At 39.6% G+C, this 23,622-nt stretch overlaps 1 protein-coding gene across 1 annotated transcript; it reads right to left on the bottom strand.

Moving 5' to 3' along the window:
* Positions 1–1,874: 1,874 nt before the first annotated feature.
* mid1 (midline 1) lies at positions 1,875–23,387 on the bottom strand. Its single transcript, XM_088415933.1, has 10 exons — positions 23,230–23,387; positions 11,824–12,545; positions 8,038–8,133; positions 5,582–5,689; positions 4,928–5,076; positions 4,718–4,845; positions 3,852–3,995; positions 3,599–3,760; positions 3,327–3,534; positions 1,875–2,636 (listed from the first exon to the last, which is right to left on the bottom strand). Exons 2-10 carry the CDS (start codon positions 12,487–12,489, stop codon positions 2,288–2,290), a joined length of 2,010 nt encoding a protein of 669 aa, XP_088272059.1. The 5' UTR covers positions 12,490–12,545; positions 23,230–23,387; the 3' UTR covers positions 1,875–2,287.
* Between the last annotated feature and the right edge of the window lie 235 nt (positions 23,388–23,622).

Below are 23,622 nucleotides of genomic sequence, written 5' to 3'. Positions count from 1 at the left end.
TCGAAATCTGCCTTTTTCAAAGTAAATTTTTCATTTAGGATTGACAGTAGTAGTAGTCCAGCAGTGTATACTATACAGCGCTAGATCGCGGTTCACTTATTGCGAGTTCAGTCAGCACATCAAAGCTGTTTTTGTTGAACATTTGATTCCAGTTTACTTACCAGAAATGCACGTCTCTGCAAATGTAAACATCTATGAATTGAATGTTGCCCTTAACAGTATTGAAAATGGATGGGTTGAGGTCAGTGTTGTATGGTTTACTTATTATATTTGGGTGTAACCCAGCTCAACTATTAGGAAATTTTGAAAGTCATCGAAAGAATTCCACATATTTTTGGGCTTGGGTGGAGTTGCACTGGACAAATAATGCGGAGGATGTGACATGAATGAAATATGAAAACACACACACCACACATACACACATTCAATCTTTTTTTTTTTTTTGCTGTTCATAATTGAAGCATGTGAGTTTATAATAAAGTCCCACCTAACCGATTTCTATCTAGAGTATTTAGTCTTGCCTTTAACTGATTGTTTTTCTCACTACAAAACCGAGGACAAAAGAAAAAAAAACTGACAGAAACAAATGAATAAGTGGAGCCTTGAAGCATATTTTTATGGATAATTTTCTGCTGTTTTTTCTGTGTGCAAACAATTTCATTTTGAAGGCGCATCACATTGTTATACGGCAGCTTGCCAACAGAGAATGTGAATACAAAATGAGATGAGAAAGAAGGGGAAGAAAAGAAACAATATTAGCAGGAAGATTATTTCTTCTTTTTTTACACATAAAAATGCTTTGCTGTTGTGTTAAAAGGCGTAATTTTGTCTGCTTTGTTAGTGCCTTCATTGACAAATTAATTAAATGTGGGCGGAAGTTAATCACACAAGTTCTTCTATAAGGGCTTTGAAAATATGAATAGTCTTTCATAATTTATCGATAATGGCCTGCAGCATCTGTTGATGGGTCTGTGAGTATGCTGGGGTGCCACCTTGTGAGAGCCGTCTGGGGGTCTCGTGGGGAGGTCACGTGGAGTTCAGTGTGTTTATCCGCTTTGTTGGAAAGGAGCCACTGCAGAGTTCAAGCCGTGTTACACCAGCACAAAAATAAACGTCAGAGCACATCACGTCAACTTGCACACACACCCGCGTGCACACATAATTTTCTATTTTTGTTCCCTCCCCCATTTTCGGCCGCAACGTGATGAATGTTTGTCCAAGCTTTAACCAGGGATTATATCTCAATTAGTGCAAAAAGGCCTACAAAGCGATCATATTAATGAGTGCACCTTACTCGCGCTAAGAACAAAAAGCATCAAAGGATTAACACTGCACTGTTGCTGCTTTTTCTTTGGCTTTTATTACTCACACAAAAATGAGGAGTATCAATGAGAACAAAGGAGAAAGGAAAAAAAAATGAAATAAGTCGACGGGCATTGAAATGTTATTAACCCTCATGCAGTATTTTGATCATTTTTGGGTCATTTTCTTCCACATCATTCTGGTAGTATTTTATCCAAGAAATGGCACTCTCCTAACAAGTAGTAATGCCACTTTGAACGATGACATGTTGTCACCATCTGGGTGAAATTTCAGCTCCTCTGTACCTTCTTTCAGTGCTTTCCCTTTGAAATGCCTTTAATGTAAAGATTGAAGGATTGGACAAAATCCGCCTCAAGTGATATAACTTTGAGTGCCCGCCACTGAAAAATGTACTTTGTATTAAGATTTAAATCGCACTAATAGTGTCAGTTTTTATCCAAAAGCAGGTTTATTGGAATAATTCCGAAAAATTGACAGGATCTTATCGTAGAAAAAAATATACAATTCAAATGCAATTTAAATTCAGGATGAGAAAAATACCTCTGTACAAGTCACTTGGAAATGCATTTTATTGTCATATTTTCCTTCTCAAAGTGCTAAAAAAGTTTGCACATATACAGTATTAAAATATACATTTATTATACAGCCCTCAAAGAAAATTTAGAATAATGACGCATAACAATTCCCGCCAAAAATAGTTTTACATCACATGGATAAAAATGCACAAATTAAATTTAAGTAAGTAAGTAAATAAAAAAAAAAGCAGCCTATTTAAAATACTTTAGCAATTTCAAACAGTAGGTATCCCCTTTTGAAACGATCCAGCAGAATAATGTGCAAAGTAAAACGCTTGGGATTTTAGAAACACAAATTGTTATTTAAACTCATTAAACGGTTGGTTGAGGAATAAAAAAAACAGTTATTTATTGTGCCTATAAAAAAGTCCGCACAAAAATGCTGCGCTTCAGTTGCTGGACTCGTTCCCCTCGAGGTGATCTGGGATGGGCAGTCCGGTGAGGATGGTGACACATCGGTTCCACACGTTGAACACGGGGCAGACGGGCTGCGCGAAGGCTATGTCGAACGTGTGCAAGTGTTGTGAGCCCACAGCGTCGTAGAAGGACAGGAAGCCGGAGTCGTAGTCCAGCAGGACGCCCAGTCGGCGCAGGTGGGGCGAGGGCTCTAGGGGGGTCTCTTTGCCGTTGTGGCGGGCCAGCCAAGAGCTGTTACACCGAGAGAGCACCCAGGAGGCCGAGTTCTTGCCCACCCACTCGTGCTTGGGTGCCGACTTGTAGGCGATACCCACGGCAAACCTCCATGATGCAAGGGAGCGAAAAAAGATGGAAAGAATCACTATAGCTAGCATACTTCATTAAAAAATGTGTTTGCACAAAACTACAAATGGCTGCACATCTGTCAGTTTGTTTTTTTTTTGGTCTGTTTTGTTTTTTGTATAATTCTGCTCCCATCTGCTCCCTTTTTATCCTGTAACCTCCCAATCCTGTGATTCAAATAAAGTCGACTCCAATCCTGTGGGATTTATTCCGCCAAAAGTGTCAGCCTCTGGTAGAGACTAAGGCTACATTCAGACATGCTCGATGCTCAATTCTTATGAGGTTGCGCTATGTGACTTGTACTATATATGATCTGTGTGTAAAGTAATAAATGGCCCCAAACTGTCCATGAAGTCACTCCTGGGGCATGCTTCACCCTTGTGCAGTATTTTGACCAGTTCTGGGTCATTTTCTCCCACATCATTACACCTAAGGACAATTTAGTACGTCCGGTTCACCTGCCGTGCATGTTTGTGGAATGTGGGAGGAAGCCGGTGTGCCTGGAGAGAACCCACGCAGGACGAACATGCAAACTCCACACAGTAAAGCCGGAGTGAGGTGGATTTGAACTTAATATATATATATATATATATATATATATATATATATATATATATATATATATATATATATATGATTTTTCAAGAAAAGGAAGTTGAGCGTATTCACCACGTGCTTCCTCCAATGAGAGTTTCCCAGTAATGACGGCCGCTGTCGATGTAAACGTTCCCGGTGACGCCGTAGCTGCTGTTGCTGCTGAAGCGATCCTGACTGTGACTCTTTTTGGACGACGTCTCGTCTCTCTCCACCGTCAGGTTGTCGTGGGACACCCGCAACTTCCGGTGAGCGGACTTTGGATCCAATTTGAAGGGTTGACCTTGGACATAAAGAAAAATGAGACATTGCTCTACATTGTGGGGAAAAGAGGGAAAGTGACTTACTGTTAGTCTTGAGCTTCCCGGGTTCGCTACTACGGTTTCCAGCCTGGTTGATGGCTTTAACGATGAAGATGTACTTGGTGCCACATTGGAGCCCGTGCACCGTGTAGTGGTTTTGCTTGATGTTTGGCACGATCATCCAGCTGTCGGCAGAATTGCATAAACCTGCAGAAAAGAAAGCCAGAATCCGCTTTTGGTAACGCAATTGACACGACATATTTCCTATTCATATCTGGAGACAATCAGCAAAACTCACTGACGACATTGGCGTGGCTGGTGAAGATGGCGTACTGGAGTTCATAGGACACCACGGTGAACTCGTCATCTGACGTCCAGTGAACCGTGATGGTGTCGTACGAAGCCGTGCATAATTCCTCACGGATTACCGGCGGATTTGGCGCTGCAAGCAAGGAAGAAAACAACAAAAAACAACAAATGTTGTTCGGAGATTATCATCAAAGGCTTCACTCGAGCGGGTGTAAAAATAGCAAACAAAAAACAATTTGTCGCAGGGATTAGTGGGCGCTTATTAGCATCAGGTCTTTGTGATTCTTTTAACGCCTAACAAGTGTAATTCAGATGCTGTCACAATCCCACTAGCTAAATTCACACAAAAACATCTTGTTTTTGTTAGTTTTTGCACATATGACCTTTTGATGTTGTTTCGACACTTGGTAAAGTGATTTTGTATGGATTTTAGGGTACAAGGTTGTAAACAAGTGTAATACATTCCTCATAACTTTTTGTTGCATGTTGTCAACATCATTGTTCATTTTTTTTCTTCCTCAATTTGGATAAAAATGTAACTGACCAACTGCACATAGATTTGAAACACATGCACACACATGAACACACACTGAACTATATGCCACAGGGCTCAAATCATGAGAAAAAAGTTGTGGCTTATACTCCAAAATGTACACTATGTTTTAAAAGAAATGGCAAGAATTTTACAAAAAATTAAGAAGACCACCTTTGATCTGAAGCTAATACATCCATGATATAAACACCCAAAATGCTAAGACAGTCCACAACAATTTATGCAAACTCCAATTATTGTCATCAAGCCAAGCAAAATTAACATGATTCCGCATAAAAGCAAACTGGATTAAAAACACTCACCTGTGAGATAATCCAAGCTCTCTAATATTTTTTTCTCCCTTGTGAAATCTAGAGCAAAAGTATCAAAGGTGTCGTTCAGGTTAATTTCTGGTAGCAAGATCTGAGAGGACGCCGTTGCCATGGAGACTCTGTAACAGGTGAAGGAATGCATAATCAGGCACTGACATTTTCTTCAACTTTTTTAAAGAGATGCTTTGAGCATACGCTGACCTCTCACAGATGCTTTTGGCCGACTGAAGGAAACGTGAGGGGTCCGTCTCCTTCAGGGTGTGGTCGGCCTGGGCTATGAGTGAGGCGGACCTCTCCACGCACTGCTTGCAGCTGCTGATTTGCTGCGCCAGCTTCCTTAGGCGCACTGTCTGAACGAGGCCAAAGGGAATCCATTGGTGAAGAAAATGGTCAAAAATGTGCCAAATGAGGGTCACTCACTAACAATAAAAATTCAATAGCTCGCAAGTATCATTGGGCAGATGGTTCATGGACCTGACAGAGCATTTTAAGCCCTGATAACAACTTTCTAGTCATCACTTTTCACTTATGGTGAAACACACATGGTCGACCGCCACTGTCAAAGTTTTGGACAGTTTAGGAGCCAGTTCAATTTGTGATTAAATTAACCCAGAGCCATTCACAACTCTTAATAAATATCAATTAAGCGAACGTATTATTATACGTGTAATAATTATGATTATTTTACTATTATATGAATTGATAACTCATGAAGTTTAGGAGCTTTCGATGTTTGAACCCAGCATGTAACAAAGCAGCATTCCAACGAGAACAATGAGCCCCGTTGTTGAGTTCCAGCATCTCAGCGGCGAGGGTTATCAAGGTTATCGAGATATAAAAGGGGACAAACAGTACCTTTCCCTCTTTTATCTTGGTACCGATGATTTGCCTTCTCTGCTGTATGATATTGATCAAGAGGTCACACTCTTCCAGCAGCTTGTTTTCTTGCCTGGATGCATTTATCTAGACACAGGAGACAAGTCCAGATAATCGCCAGTCAATAATGGAGAGTCGTCAAGGTAAAGTGTAGTTTAAGCCTATACAAATCCCACACAAGAGGGTTGACTCACTTAGACTACAAATAAGCATTTTGATATCACGGGAAAGCGAAACAAAGCTCAGGTAAACACAAGGGAGATTACTATAAACAAAATTGCTTGCTGAAGCACTTAGAATTCCGTGGGTCATGTGGAATTGATGGTTAATGAATATAGGGAAACACTGGAGTGGACTACTTTGCAACAAGGTTATTTTGCCTGCACAGCATGATGTCGGTAAAGAGAAATTGAGCTGTTGTACGTGCACGGAGACCTCTTCTGTGGTAAAACTGGCCAAGGTGATTCTGCTCAGGAGAACAATGGCAAGGAAACAGCAGATCAAGGACACCCCTATTGTTAAGTGAACGACACATTGGAGGATTACTTTTGGGACGCATGATGACTCAAATCAGAAATGAAGTCATGGCTGCACAAGATCCGGTCCTTGAGATCCCCTATACAGCTTATTTTCAATGTAACCACCCTACTTATTCAAATGATCAAGATTGTTATCAGGCCCCTGCAAAGCTTGCTAATGAGCCAATGGGTTGATTCAGGTGTATTGTGGGGAGAAATGTTGAAAAAATCCAGGCTTGGGGCTTTCGAGGACCTGGACCTGTGAACTAAATGAAAGAAAAATCTGACTGACTCGGAGGTAGACAAGTCAAATGATCAGGATCGTTATCAGGCTTCCGCAGATTTTGCTGGCGAGCTCATTATTTGAATCAGGTGTGTTGTAGAAGAGTGATAATAAAAACATGCAGGACAGCAGCTGTCAAGGACCGAAGTTGCCCACCCCCACACTGACTGGTGAAAAAACTGACCAAGAAAGCAAAGAACTAACCAACAAACTGGTTGACTGACTGCCAAATAGAAAAACAGACACTTACTGTACAAACAGGTGGACTGACTGACTAACTAATTTTCTATGTGGCTAACTATTTGGCTGACTAACTCAATAATGAACAACCAAATTGACTGATGGAATGACTAACTAACTGAACAAGCAACCAAGTAACTAAATTCTGAAAAACGTACAAACTAACTAACTGGTTGACTGACTGGCTAAGAGAAGAACAGACATTCTTACAAACAAATGGGCTGACTGGATGACGGCATGATTAACTTACTGACTGAGCAACTAACCTGATAACTATCTACGACTAACGATATAAGTGACTGACCAGGCAAGCAGCCAAATAATTTAACATCTGACGAACTTTACTAACTGGTTGAGTGAATACCAAGTAGAATAACAGACATTCTCACAAACAAATGGACTGACGGACTAAACATCTGAGGAACTTACTGAGTGTCTGACTGACTAACTAACTAACTAACTAACTAACTAACTAACTAACTAACTAACTAACTAACTAACTAACTAACTAACTAACTAACTAACCTTAAAAGAAAACTAGGCACTCTCACAAAAGATGAGGCGACAGACTGCTCAGCTGACTGAATAGCTACTAGATAGAACTGACTAACGAAACAAAACAAAAACAAAAAACTGTCAAAAATGTAGTAACATACTACCTTGCTTAAGAAAAAAAATCCACATAAATCAGTGTGATGCTTGTAGCCTGGCATGTGAATGTTGTTGGGTGCAGGTCCATGCTGATCGACCCAGTACAAAAACAAAACATGCTGATTTATGCTGGGAGCACCCATGTTGATGTATTTTTTTCTTAACAGGCTAACTACAGTGATTACCAAACAAACTAATGGAAAAAAGTAGCTGACAAACTAAGTGTTTGACTGGCAATCTAAAACTAACAATCATACAAACAAAGTGAGTGACATACTCCTTTGCTGACCAACTACCTAACTGACTAACTAGTTAGGCGGCTACATACTGACTGACTAAAAGCATACGATTTTATGATTCAAGAGATTTATTGTCATATGCATAGTAATACCACACAATGAAATTCTTATTCCGTTCACTTCCCCAAGCAGACTACATTCCATAACCGACCAAATAATAAGGTAGGCAATAAAAAAAGCATACCAAGCAATCTAAATAGAAACAGACTAACTAAGTGACTATCCAATGCGCAAACTGACCAACAAGCCTACTGCCTGACTAAACTGTCCTAATTGTTGACTAACTGACTCTGACTGACAGACTAACCAACTGCATTTGAACATGAACCTCTAACCTTAAGCATTAAGCCCTGGGTGCAGGTAATTATAGCTTTACAGGCTAATGAGCGTTTGATGATGATGTAAAGCCGCCTCAGACTATTTCCTGAGCGTTAATAGCCTCACCTCCACGTGTTGGCACGTCTGGATGAGTTTGCCCATCAGAGTTTCCAACTCACTGGTCCTCTTGATGAGATTGCTGAGGTTGGTGTCCAAGGCATGCTGGGTTAAAAGCCACAGAAACAAAAAGCATTAAAGAGAATATTTAATTACACACCGGCCCCACGCTATGCTTTGAATGCAATAAATGCTGGAGCGGATTAAGTGCCAAAGAACAGGAGTGACCGCATTTGGCCGCCGATTGGTACGACGGCCTCCAGCCGTCACGGCGTGCCAAAGAAGCCATCACGCCGCCTGCTGAGGCCGCGAAGCTTAGCCGAGCATCTGTCTAACTAAACCTCGGCCCTGTTAATCACCGCCTCCGATCAAAGGCTTATGTCTCCAACTTCATCTCTGGCCGTAATTGGCTGCCGTAATCACTCTCCCATTATGAAACATTATCACCGCCGAATTAAAGATTTATTAGATGTCATTACATAAAATTAAATGAAGCGATATATTGTACAGTAAGATTCAAATGGTAATAAGGTGCCACTCGCAGACGGCGTGATAAGTGTTTAAAGAGACACCTGAGGGTTCCGCTGAAACTAGACTGACAAGAATTCACTAGTTTTAAGCATATATATGTGTGTGTGTATGTATGTGTGTATATATATATATATATATATATATATATATATATATATATATATATATATATATATATATATATATATATATATAGAGAGAGAGAGAGAGATATATATATATATATATATATATATATATATATATATATATATATATATATATATATATATATATAGAGAGAGAGAGAGAGAGAGAGAGAGAGAGAGAGAGAGAGAGAGAAAGTTTGGTTCATGAGAGAGAAAGTTTGGTTCATGGTTTTACAGAATTCTTCATTGCTACATATTTTAACCTTAATTCTAAACATTATTAAAAGACGTGAACATTTAAAATGTGAACATTTTGAAATAACATAATTGCATAAAAATATGCTTGGAGCTAACAGTGAGCCATGACACTTTGCTGTCACAAAGTGGCGCAAATTATATACAACTTCAAATTCAGCTTGTGAATGTCACGTGACCAAGCTCAGAAAAAAGGGGAAGCCTCAGCAACTGTGATGTCATTTTCAGTCGACAGCAAGCGACAAAATGGCTGCCGTCTGATATGGGCAAAAAAAAAAAGATTTTGCCAAATAAGTCATTTTACACAAATGCAATATTATAATCAGAATGCTAAGAGTAGTGGGAAGATTTTTGGGGTTGACATCCCTTATAAGAGTTCCACTAAAAACCAATTATGATGGTAAAATGCCACAAAATCCTACTAGAATAACTAAACTTAAGTTTGAACAAATAGAATATAAAACCACTCTTCCTTTCCAAACTCTTAATGAGAAGAACTATAGAAAAAGAACTATAGAAAAAGGATGGTGCTAGATGTTCAACTGTGACGGTGTCAATAAAAAAAAAAACATTATTTTTGCATTAGCGACCATTATCTAGCGCAAGTATGCTAATGTTTAAAAGCATGCTGCAGAAAAGGAATGAGAAAAATGTAAAAAACTCCTGAATCACACATTGCGCCTTTATATGGCGAGTGCAGGAAAGCGTGAGCTAAAATAGGCCTCATATTCAAGACATATGATTTATTCATGCATAAGAGAGAATGGAGGCTAAAAGCCATTTAAAAAGGCGAGCTTCGGGAAGAAAAGGTGAATATGACAAAATAACAATATCCATCAAAGTGATGCTGATTGTTTCCAACATGTGAGCCGAAATGTCAAGTGGAAGTATCTCACAATTCAAATAAACAGAGAGAAGGGCAGGCAGTAAAAAAATGATGGCGACTCGTGTGAGCCAAAGCATTTCCTCTTCCTAGCCAAGCAACAATATGTCCCCTCCCGCTAATGCGATCCCTAATTTTGTTTGAACAGCCGCCTGACATGGAAATCGCTTTTCCTAAAAAGATTTCATCGTGATGAACGGAAACATTTTTTATTTTCCAAATAAGCGCTTTGTGGTCCACACCTTCACCGCGGCTGGTCTTCCTTCCTTCCTATGTGGCCTAACGTGTCGCCATCCTGCTCAGGATTTTTATCTCGTGTGGAATTTTTCGCCATTGTTAGCTTCCGAATGATAGATTTGAGCACAGCGGTACGCATACATACATCGACCACAACATTAGGCACGCGTGAACAACTACATAAAATTCTTATTATGATGCAGCATAGTTTTTACCAATTATATCAAAAACAGAGGCAGATTTCTTTTTCCAGCTGTTTTCGAGGCCATAATAGGATGCAGGAAAACCTAATGAAGTGTCTGTTGAGTGCATGACGCTTTGACATTTAAAACGTGGGCTATTCCCCGAGAGGGTGCGCATTATTGGGAGTGGATCAGCTCTTACAGCTGACCCCTGTAGCAAAGTGACACATTCGTAAAAGATGGCAAGTCATGACAAACACACTGCAAACATGGTGCAAGTGCTAGACATACAGTATACATATACAATATATATATATATACACAATATATATATATATATATTATATATACACAATATATATATATATATATTATATATACACAATATATATATATATATATATATATATATATATATATATATATACACAATATATATATATATATATATATATATACACAATATATATATATATATATATATATATATATATATACACAATATATATATATATAATATATATATATATATATATATATATATATATATATATATATATATATATATATACACAATATATATATATATATATATATATATATATACACAATATATATATATATACATATATATATATATACAATATATATATATATATACATAATATATATATATATATATATATATATATATATACACAATATATATATATATATATATATATATACACAATATATATATATATATATATATATATATATATATACACAATATATATATACACAATATATATATATATATATATATATATATATATATATATATATATATATATATACATACATATACATATATACATATATACATACATATATAACTTCTGTAATCTTACTTTGTAAGACATGTATCAATATTTGAACCTATTTTTTTGATGTACAGATCAAACCAGTAATGAAATAACAAAAGAAAATTTGGTTGTCTGCTCTGTTAATTTGAGAAAATGTTTATTTTTTGTGCAGTATTTTGATTATTTTTGGGTCGTTTTTTTCCACATCATTTTAACTGTGTTTTAACAAAGGGATGGCACCCTCCTGGTACTGTTATAACAAAAGCCCAGTTTTCTCCGAGAAATTTATCTGGCTCTATTCTACTCTACTCTACTCTACTCTACTCTACTTTGCATAACAAAAGTCCGGTTTCCATCAAGAAATCTATTTGGCTCTACTCTACTGAACTCTACTGTACTCGACTTTAGCCTAAATTCAACTGAGAGATCTATTCAGCTCTACTCTACTTGGCAAAAAGCACAATTTCCACCGAGAAATCTACTCTACTCTACTCTACTCTACTCTACTCTACTCCACTCTACTCTGTATAAGAAGTGTATCCGGCTCTGCTCTACTCTAACAAAGAAATCCACCCCAAGTAGCTGTGCCATGTGAACATGCTGTCATCACCTGGGTGAAATTTCAGCTCCCTTCAACGTGAAATGCCTTGGACGCCTTAGAACAAAAGCCAAGCACGAAAAGCCACTTCCTGCGCCGCCGATGCTTCTTTCCGGCCGAAGCGCCGCCTCACCTTGAGTTTGTCGTATCGGTCGGCCAGCCCGGCGACTTGGTGGTCCCTGTGGCGTCCGACCAGCTTGCACAAAGCGCAGATCAACTGCTCGTCGGTCAAACAGTACATGTTGACCTTCTCGTCCTCGTGCTCCACGCACATGACCCCTCGCAGGCGCGAGTCCAGCAGGGGCTCCACGAGGCGGTGTCCCGTGAAGGGCTTCTTGTTGGGGTGCGTGGCCCTGAGGCAGTCGTCGCAGTAGGACACCTCGCAGGTGACGCAGGTCTTGACGGCCTCCTGGGGCGGCTCCCGCTCGCAGAACTGACACGGGACCCGCTCTCCGGGCTGCGTCATGGCGCCGGCGTCGGGCGCGGGCGGCTCCCGGCGGGGCTGGCTGGGCGAGTTGGGCCCGCTGAGCGAAGCCTTCTGGTAGCGGTCGATGATGTTCTGCAGGGTGACGTTGCGCTTGAGTCCCTCTAGGCCTCGCTGGTTGAGGTTGATGACATAGCGGCAGGTGGGGCACTGGAAAGCGCGGATGGACTGGACGGGCTCGCTGGGGGTGCAGTGCGACACCAGGATGCGGTGGGCGCAGTTGGAACAAAGGCTGTGAGCGCAGGGCAGGAGAAGCGGGTCCTCAAAGAGCTCCAGACAAATTGGGCATGTCAGCTCCGACTCCAGTGTTTCCATCTTCAGGCCAAACTGAGCCGAGCGGGAGGCGAGATCCAGGGAAGCCGCTCAGCTATCTGCGCATAGCGTGGGAAAGCACACGTTTACAAACTTACCATGTCACACGTGATTATTATAATGTGATTGTTGTTTGCGCCGCAGCAAAACTGCGCTGCATTGCACGGCCAGTTATATAGGTTCAAATTTTTACTCTGGCGTGTGATGAGTGTGCATCTTTGTAATTGAAATCACTGTTAAAAAAAAAAAAAAAATATATATATATATATATATATATGTATAGTTAGTCTGACTCTCTCCTTACACAACAACAAAACAAGAACACACATTCTTTATTTACATATTGTATTATTCTATTTATAGTTCATATTATTATAATGCACCAGTCAGAGCGGTACTGTGTACAGTGACAATAAGGCATATTGTCAATATATTGACAATATTCTATTTTATTCTATTCCAGAATGTGTGTGAATGGCTCAAAAAATAGTATATTATGATTATGATGATGATTATTATTGTGTAATATACGCCATTTATTTCACATTATAATATCAATATGCGCCAATCGGAGCATTTTCGTTTACAGTAGCAATAAGACATTCTATTCTATTCTATTGCAAAACGTGAGTATGAATCGCTAGACAAATAGTCGTTATAGTAAATTATTACATGTGTAATATATGCCATTTATTTAATATTCTAATGTTAATAAACACCAATCAGAGCAGTGTTACCAATTTTCATTGTATACTGTACACCAACAAAAAGAAATTCTATTCTATTCTATTGTAGAACGTGAGTGTGATTTGTATAATTTTTCAATCAATATCCTTTATTATTATTACAATATCCTTTATTATTATTATTATTATTATTATTATTATTATTATGCAGTAAGCTTCCTGAACATGTGGGTCCTGAATAATATCAAGTAATTATTTTCCATTTTGCACTGATAAAAAAATTGCACTGCATCATACTAAGGAGATGCTTCTACATTGATTACCGAACAACTTAAGACGGGCAAACTATTAGGAAACATATAAGTTTCAACGCAGTTCCACATTGCTATAAATAACGACTGACAACTGAGCATTATTACCCTTTTAAAAACAGAATTTGGTCTGCCGCTATTACATCAGCTAATATTGGATTGTTCAAGTATCCCGCCAGTATATGAGGGTAATACGGCAACTCTCTGCCGTTAAACCGTATCATCTGCTTTTTAATTTGGCCCAGATAAAGTAGTTTCACCCCTCTCACCCTTCTCCATATGCTGCTGTGAGGACTGACAGCTCAGTCAAGCAGAAGCGGATTGGCCTGCTTTGCTGATGGCGAGGGCCTCCACGCACTCCACACTATCACACACACTGAAACCTTTGTTCCCGGGTCGGGTCAGACACCCCAGCTGTGAGTGGACATAGCGCACCCCCTGACCTTCCACCATTCGCACCCCCCCTTGACATAACCGCTCATTATGTGTGAAGAAGGCGAAAGCTTGTTATCGGGAAAGGAGACAGCAATTACCTCAGAGCATGTAGGCTCCTTTGACACACACACACACACACAAAAGAACCTAATGGACAAGTGTGCGATTGTCATGCTAGTGATGTCACTTTCTTGCTTGAAGTGGGAGCCGACGCTCAGGTGACATCTCATCCAATCTCTGACCTCAATTTAAGTTTCAGGACTAAAAATAAAAAGTAGAATAATGGCGCAACGGTGTTATCAAACCGTTTTCTGCTGCTCTAACTACAGACCACACTAAGGCATTGTAACAAACACACGTCCGATTGACAATCCCGAAAAAGACACAAAACACTTTTCCAATGACCCACCGATGGATTCCGCCCCGCTTTGCCCCGCCGATTCATGTCTGCAGAAGGAAGACGACCTTTGACCACAACCGGGAGAAGAAAATAACAAATCACATCCACCAGAGCGGAGGAGGCTTCGTCGGCATGCTGGGAAGCGCGCCTGCGATTCCAGAGACCGACATTCCCCTTAATCCCACCACAGAGCTGATTGAGCGAGACTGGAGCCAGCACAACAGGAAAAGTTGCCCGACAATTCCAGGAAAGCTCCAGCTCCACCTACAGCCGGAGGGATGGCCAGCACTGGAAGAGGAGCGTGTGTGTGTGTGCGCGTGTGTGTGTATGGGAGAAAGTGAGCGAGAGTGAGAAAGCGAGTGGCCCATCCCATGAGCTCACAGGTACATTTGTGTGATAACAGCCCATATCAGTGTCAGGCTTTCCTTTGTGTGGGTCCGTGAGTGTCCCTTTGACCCTCACACAACAACGCTGTGTGAATCACGACTGACTTGTAACAGGCAGGATGAGGACTAAAAAAATCACTTAGTATTTACACAGTATATTCGGGACAATACAAACAAAATGGAAGTCGATTACCGTGATCCCGCTAATATAAGGCGCACCCGTGTATAGGACGCACCCTTAGCTGGAGACATTATAACTTTTACATAAACCTTTTTTAGTAAAAATGCTGCGTGTGAACATGGATGGACTCGGGCTTTGGTTCAGTCTGCTCGCTTCTTTTAATGGAAAAAATGCCATAACTCAACTAACATGAGCTGCTGGTGTTAGCTGCAACAGACATTTGCTACTAAAAACCTACTGACGTCCGCCCTCTAGCTCGTCCCGTTACCGTAAATATTCTAAGTAAGAATGCGGCCAATATAAAAATGCATATCTGGGTGTCAAAACTCTGCTTATGTGGGTGATAGAGCCATCTTCTTCAAATGGTGTAGAATAGAAAAAAAAAATCTATTTTTTAAGTTATCATTTATAGGAAACACCCACACGTTTGTGCATTTTTGGGTGTCTTATATTTGGGGAATTACGGTAGTATTTATTACATGATACTGCATTTGAATGTGCCATACTGTACAGAAGACTTGAAGGTGTCAAGCTACTGGAAACGCAACCAGCCCTTGGAGGAAAACCTTCAAAATAAAATCTTGATAAAAATATCACATTGACATTTTTGGCAATTATTTGGCGTGTTAATTTTGAAGTTGGACTTTTTCGTGCGTTGTTGACGGTACATTATGTTATTGCTGTCCCAACATTTGAAGCCCTTTTTTTTGTCTAGTATAAATAATAAAAATTAACTATGCGGAAGTTTTTACCGGATCCTGCTACACCAAATCGAGACAGTTGCAGACATTAGATGAGGCGCAAAGTCCAAAATCTCCACATGAAAATGGAAACTGTGGATTACAAATACAAAACAAACATAGGAAGACAATGTTTTTTGCTTGTGCTACTCACCAGGGAGGAATAAACAAAAACCTACAGTAAGTCATGTCAAAAGTCGGGGGAAAAAAAATCCCCCGGGATCCGCTCGGTAAACACCGCAATGTCCGACAAATCCGAAACACAATACGGAGCAGCGTACCCGCCGAGACAAATGTCTTGAAAACACAACGGGTGACTGGGAACATCAAACTCCAGCTGCTCTCCCCGGTGATGGACACCGAGCTAAAGCTGACATGACATGACATCATCTGCCACATCCCAGTCGGCCCTCGAGTGGAGGTGCCGTCAGCTTTCCGTGTACCGCGGTCGCCGTCACTCATCGGGTGTCCCCTGAGTGACTTCTCTTCTACAACACACATCGTGGACTCTCCCACACATGTCACAGTTATTCAAAGCCATGAGAAATTCAAACTAAACATTCGGATGATTTGGCAAGACCAGCATGGGAACGATCGTGACCCTCCCTGGGAACAATGGATTGCCAAGAGTTAAAATTTCTCGTCTTAAATCATGAAGTTCGCGGTTCAAATCTCAACTTTTAAATACCCGCAATGGTAACGATGGATTACAAGTTGAGTTTGAAGAAAAAAAACAAACATCTGGGAAGTTTACACTGTGAAATTGACTTCAAACAGGAGGATGTGGAAACGCCAAATGCCAGTTTTCCACTTTTCAGTCCCCGCTCAACTATTATCTCTTCAGTTTGGGACAGTTGGGTTTTCCACCACAGTAATATGTAAAAACCACACGGTACTGAACGCATCATTTGGACGAGACATGCAAACAAACAAATACAAAGCAGGAGAAAGATCCTCTCCTTAAGGGAGCTTGTGGGCCATGGCAACCAAGTGGAGACTGTGGAGTATAACAGCGCAGGACACTGAACAACAAGGTAAACATAACAGTTAGAGGTGCAACGGTTTGAATGAGGAATTTGGTTTTGATTTAAAAACAGTATTTGAACGCTTCATATCTAGCCATCCATCCATCCAGGATTGCTGGTGCCTATCCCAGCGGGTTTCGGGCAGAAGTTTACCAGTTCCCTGAACTGGTTTCTGGGCAATCGCAAGGCACACAGAGACAAACAACCATTCACACCTAAGGACAATTTAGTATGTCTAATTCAACTGCCATGCATGTTTTTGCAATGTGGGAGGAGGCCGGAGTGCCCGGAGGGAACACACATAGGCTCGGGGAGAACATGCAAACTCCAGACTGGAAGGCAGATCCTTTTAATAGGTGGATGTGCTATTCACTGCCCCCACCGAGCCATCTTGTAGCCATCTTTTATATATATATATATATATATATATATATATATATATATATATATATATATATATATATATATATATATAGAGAGAGAGAGAGAGAGAGAGAGAGATTTAGATAGATATGAGAGCCCCCCGCTCTGTCTCCACAACATCTCCACATCTCTCTCCACCCCATGTGTTGAAATACCGTAATAGAGACACACTGAATCATCTTTTACTGGAAGGATGCACATCACAAGTCATGGTGATGAAATTTTCACTCGGCAAAGGAGCAACTGGCAGTTTGTGTTAGCCTTTGGCCGATGGTATCTGCTTGGTATACTTGGAACCCTCCAGGCACTAAAATTAGCTCTTTCTCGGCCAAATGTTTTGGACACTTTTTTTTTTTTTTTTTTGCATCTGATTATTTGATAATTGCACAGAGGAATTGATGGTGACAGCTCTAATTAATACCAATGGGCAATTACAATCTTATATAAACTTAATATTTATATTTTTGTAATGGAGGAACCAAAGTCCATGCAAAGTTGACCCAGAAAAAGCTGAGGCAAGATTTGAAGGATTTCCTAACTATGAACGAGATTAGCTCCCATGGTAGAGGTACAAAAAGACTAAATCTGCTATATTAAGGTCAAATTATTTTTGCTTGAATGAGGGTATAACATTTAGCCTTAATGCTAACACGTTTTGGCATACAATTAAGCGTGACTGCCATTGCAGCGGTGACGCAGCGTTAGCTGCGAGCGTGTGCGACTTTGTCAAGAAATGAACTTATCACAGCCCCGTTGATTTGATTAGCAAGTAATGGCTCTTTTGGAGATGAAACGACGACAATGTCAAAAGATAGGGAGACAATTTCTCGCTCAAGCACTTTCTAATCCGTTTGGACGCGGCCTTTTATCAGCCTTTAATGACGGCCGCAAAGATCAGAGCGAAGAAGCTCCTTTTTTTTTTTTTTTTTACCCGGGGAAGACACCTAACGTCATTACGGGTAATGAGCGCGAGCGTGACCAACGCGAGGGCCTGCTGGTGCTCGGTGAAGCCGCCACGCTCCGCCGCGGCCTGCTCAGGCCTGTAATGTGATTTAGGGCTTTAGCCGGGCAAAACGCTTCATTAGAGCGACAAATGTACCCTGATCTGCGGCCCGACGCAACCATGAGATTAGACGCACACTTCCTGCTTCCTGACCGGCGCCATGCCTCATTGTTGCCGACATCATCTTATGCTTATTTGCCACATTCGCAAAATCTATTCAACGATATGTAGTGTAATTTTAACCTTTGTGTTGTATTTTGTACAATCCTTTGATCTTTTGAGAGAAGACACTAGGGCAGTGGTGCTGGTCCCTTTTGTTACATTTTAAAACCCTTTGTAGCCCTTGGGTGAAAAGGTTTGCCCATCCTTGCACAAGGGAGCTGAAATTTCACCCAGATGGATACAACTTGGGGCATGACCACATAGTTATCACTCTAGCAAGAGTGTGCCATCACCAAAATGACCCAAAATGGTCAAATACAGCACAAGAGTTAAGCATATCTACATAAATGTGCAATTAGGGTGCAGATCTGGATAAAATTTATACATTGGTTAGGAATTACGAGGTCCTGGAGGAGTGTGATATGAGAAGAGTAAGGTAAAAACAAAATATTGTAGTAAAATTAAAAAACAACTACAGTTTCTACACGACCTCTTGGTAGACGCAATATTGCAATATTGCAATATTGACCTAACATGATAAAATTTAGGGCAACACATGAAATTGTGCTGAAAATCTGAATAATGATGGATCCGACTACCCCTGGGGGTGTGTGAGGCACTTTAGGGGATACATGAGACTTTAAAAGGGTTTCTGCAAATTTCAGCAAATCTAATTTAAAGCTTTTTAATGCAGCGGGAGCAACGCTGCAATTTATTTTCAAATTAAAGGCAAATTGCTTGGAACATGAAGCATCTTTTTTTTTCAAATCGTATTCGAGTGACTCCTTTGCAAATTATATTTCATATGGATGCGCGCAACAGTTAAATAAAATACAAGTTGAGATACTTCAACATATTTGGGTTCAAAGGATTATTGATTTGTGTGCAAATGGCACAACATTCCATTTGAAGTCATTTTAAAGGCAGATTTTTTTTTTTATCGGGTGTAAATTACTGAGAAAAGGTTGAGACAACTGAAATAATACAGGAAAAAGAAAACTAGGAAGGAAAATGTGTGTCAGATTTGGATTTAAAAAGCATTTTTAGGGGAGGGCTGGGCCAAGGATGACGAAAATAGAGGAAACATATAAATATATATGAGGATGTATACTATATACAATCATACAAGAACTTAAAGTTACGAGCATACCTTAAAAAAAACAAATTCCACGAAACAAATTTCAACTAAACAATTATAAAGATTGTAGGCTTGTAGACTGGACCAAGAATAAAAAAAAAAAATAACAGGCAAAACATACAATTACAAGCATCGTTTAAAAAAAAAAACGGATAGCCTATAATTCCACAAATACTTTTAGTGACAATAATGCATATATTCGAATGCAATACCAAAAAAATATCACAACGCTTCATTTTCGAAAAGTTCTCTGTTTTAATTTGCTCTCTGGACACTGTGTCTGCATTCTTTGAGTGTTGTTGAGGTCAACTGCATAAACTTCCTCAGAGTGATCTGGCACGTGCCGGCAATGGGGAAAACACCGGACCGTAAGGAACATTTTTTTGAACAATGAGACTTCCAGCGTGTTGTTGTTACAGCAACACGCTCCAATTAGGAGAGGTCAAACATCAGCAATGGCTACAATGCGGAAAATAGTCAAAGTGCACCACTATGTGGCGCATTTGATAACTACAAGTAGTATTGACTACCCCAAATGGAAGTAAATTACACAATTTGACTTTTGAGTTGACAGAATGCACGCAAATAAGCACAAATCATAAAAAAGTCAATTTGAATTACAATTAAAAGGACTTGAATGAAAAGGATCACATTTGAACGTGACGTGTATGGTGATTTTAAGCAGGAAAAATCTTAATATTTTTCATGTACAATGAATACCTTTGAAAACATTTTTTTGCCAAGTGCTGTCAAACGAGAACGACCACGTGCTCAGGCAATAACCAATCACAACTCAGCTTGCGAATGTTACAAAACGTAGGTAGGTTAGCAATTGGTCGTTTCTAAGTCGACAGCAAGTTGCAAAATGCACAATTTGTAAATAAAAAAAATACTATAATTGAATAATATGATAGATATGATAAAAGAATAATTTATTGTAATTTTCATTCCTTTATTTTATTTTTATTTATTATAATTATAATGTATTTATTTATAATAAGGACAATAACAATAGTAATTTATTATTTTATCTTATTTAGTATAATTATTTTCTATACTTATCAAATTAACTATAGTCAAGGCTTTCTAAAAAATTACTCAATTATTAATATACTTTAGAATTTACATGAAGAAGCACAAAAATGAATATAAAAACAGTTGCTTCCATATTCCAAAAAGGTGTCCTAACAGGTTGTTGAAATGATTACATGACTTTCCTTTGTCAGGTGACCCCGCCCCTTATCTAAAATCAGCTATGATAAGCTAGACGACAGCAGAAAACTACTTACTAGACATTCAATCACATAGTTGTGACATCATTTTCTACACATCTGTGTGTATTTGTAGCTTGCCATGAGACACTGGCATAAATGAAACCACATTGCATTAATTTCTTTAGCACGTTGATCTGATAGCTCTCAGCATTTACGCTGATGAAAATATGTAGCAATTTTCCTTCATTGTAAAGCACTGTAATAAATGCTGAAACCAGCAAAAGTCATCTAATTAATTCTTTGCAATAAAGATGGGATATTATATGCGCAAATGCGCACAATCGAGTGTACAAGCTCTTATATAAACATTGAGCCCACATCTTAATAAACACAGAATTGTTGGAATGCGGCATTTAAAATAAGCTTGGATAATGAGCCATATGCTACTTGAGCATGCCTCAAGACAAATACATTAGAATGTGATCACATGCGGCCGTCTGTTGCATCCGTACTTTTTCTATGCTCGTGTTTATGGTGGCGGCTGAGGTAAAAGCAGTCGACTTATATGAAGAACACCAGGATATACCTTGATTGTATTCTGACCAATCACAGGCCACATGGAGAAAGACAAACATTCACACAAAAATGATAGCGAAGTGGAAGAAGGAGAAAAGGAATCGGAAGAATGGAAAGAAGAGAAAGAAGAAGAACAGGTAGTTATTGACCTCATAGTCGCTACTTCACAGAGAAAAAAATACGGGGGTAAATTATACTGGGGTAAACTACTGCTCGCTCATAATAATTCTGCAAATTTCACAAATTCCGATTTAACTTAAACCCTTAAGCGGTATTTTCTTCAATACTTTGACCTTTACATCAAATGTATTTCAAAGCAAAGAGAAAGCTTTGAAAGAAGACGCTAGGGAGCTGAAATTTCACCCAGATGATTCACATCTTCAAAGTTCAACATGGCGTGCCCTCTTAGTTGGCTAAAATACAGCGAGAATGACGTGGAAGAAAATGACCCCAAAATGGTCAAAATACTGCAAAAGGGTTAACATCCACTCTTTAAAAACATGCCCCATATGCGTTTCCATGGCAACGCCTGTCCCAGAGGCGATCAAAAGGAACAACATACTCTCGTGGGAAGATGTCAAACATCCCTTCTTACAAAAACGAGATAAGTAAGCAATTAGCAGGACAAAGCGTGCATACCAACCGCGGTGTCCCACTTGTGTTCACGTCAAGCTTCTAAGTTGTAGTATGCATGTATAGAATAATTAATGTGATCCCTCGGTGTCAATCAAAAGTGTTTGATTAGTGTGTGGCATTTGTGGAACTTTCATGGTGGTCACTAACAGAAGTGTAGGCCTTCACGTGTTTACAAGCTGCATTCCATATGGGAAATGACAACATGTGCTTTTTTTTTTTTTTTTCCAAAGGACCACGATCATGATATTTTTATACCTTCCACAGTTAAATATATGCATAGAGGTTATATTTGGCACATTTGACGATTCAATTTCATATTAAAAAGAGTACTGACATTTCTATCCAGGAAGTGAAACGTCTTGTTTACTGAAGCGGCCCCTTTCACGGTGTGGCTGCCACGCCTCCTTTAAAATGTTATTTAAAGGTGTTTTACCGATGTTAAAATGCAAATCACTTTCTACTGTCTACACACATTCCTTCTATCAAATCAGTCCCCGCGGGATCCAGTTTTCACCAAAAAAGCTTACAGGTCTGACATATTTCTCCACTTTTGTATTTTCAACAGTAAAACGTAGCTAACAACTTGACGAAAATCAAACTATAAGACATGGTTATGGTTGGTGTGTATTTACTCTCATGCAGGGAGGGGGCAATTTTTTTCTGTCATCATTAGCATTTCTGTCATATTTACCTGCTCAGGTGGGGCACAGAATAAGCAAGAAATCCTTCGAAATTAATTATTGAAAGAAATGAACACTTTGGGGTTGTTTAGGTTGAGAAATCGACATGCTAGCATGATGAAAAGCTCCAAAGAAAGTTGACTTTTTACAATAAGGACCCTAAACGAGAAGACCTTCCACCCCCCCACCACCACCACTCGACGCATGGACTATAAATAAAATTATTAAAAATAATAAGCATACCTAAACTTGTATCTGTTTTAGCATTAACATAAGAACAAAGTAATATGAATCCATTTTCAACGTTATTTCTTACAGTGTTTATACAGTCTATACGTCTTAATTTAAAACAGAAAATAGAAAAAAAACCTTTGCGAGCATTTAGTAATGAATGCATGATGCTGTTTTGGACTTCTACCGGTTTAGACAACTTCTAGTCATTTTTAGCCTCAAGTGTTTTTTTTTTTTTTAATACTTTTTGTTGGATGTATCAAGGACAACGGGCCAAAATTGACACCAAGGGGTTAAAAAGCAAGGACCGCTCATCAAATAGATGTTTTGACTGCCTGGAAAAGTTCCATCTCGCTTTGATGCTCCAAAAATTCCCCCGTCGGCCTTCCTGCTTAGTCATCCCGCCGGGAAAGATTCCCATCAAAAAAAAAAAAAAAAGGAAAGGAATCGTAAACACGAGCCGGCTGAAGATGACTCACTATTTTTTTTTCTTCTTAATGCATGCATACGACTTACCCGACTCATGATGGCATCCATCAATACGCGAGCGAGCGAGATGCAACACGCACAGAGGAGAGAGCGGCGAATGAGTGAGTGGATTTTGTCCACTCCTCTTTCGTGCCTATCCGGCCTCCGCTCACACAAGCGGGAGGATCGAAAGTTTCCAGCCAGCCTCTCGAGCCGTAAGCTCGCTTTTGGGCCCGAGAATGGCGGCGCCGGCCAATAGTAGAAAGGCGGGGTGGGGGCAGAGCATGGAAAGAGGCCATAACTCTCCACGAGCATGTTTATGTCATATTCAAATAAAGCGTATCAGCTTTGAGTGCATTAGAGGGGACATTTGTCTTTGCGTACACTGTGACATTGATGATAGACTTGAAATTGCAAAGTATTTATGGCCTTGAGGGGAAT

The sequence above is a fragment of the Hippichthys cyanospilos genome, chromosome 5 (assembly GCF_059441005.1).
Source record: "Hippichthys cyanospilos isolate Australia breed blue-spotted pipefish chromosome 5, RoL_Hcya_1.0, whole genome shotgun sequence".
Lineage (NCBI taxonomy): Eukaryota > Metazoa > Chordata > Actinopteri > Syngnathiformes > Syngnathidae > Hippichthys > Hippichthys cyanospilos.
This window is presented reverse-complemented; position numbering and strand designations above follow the sequence as displayed.

Coding starts and splice junctions, on each gene's coding strand:
- mid1 (XM_088415933.1), bottom strand. CDS start 12,489: ATGGAAACACTGGAGTCGGAGCTGACATGCCCAATTTGTCTGGAGCTC. Junction 8,134..11,823: donor ACCGATACGACAAACTCAAG/GTGAGGCGGCGC, acceptor CTTTTAACCCAG/CATGCCTTGGACACCAACCT. Junction 5,077..5,581: donor CCAAGATAAAAGAGGGAAAG/GTACTGTTTGTC, acceptor GGCCTCGTTCAG/ACAGTGCGCCTAAGGAAGCT.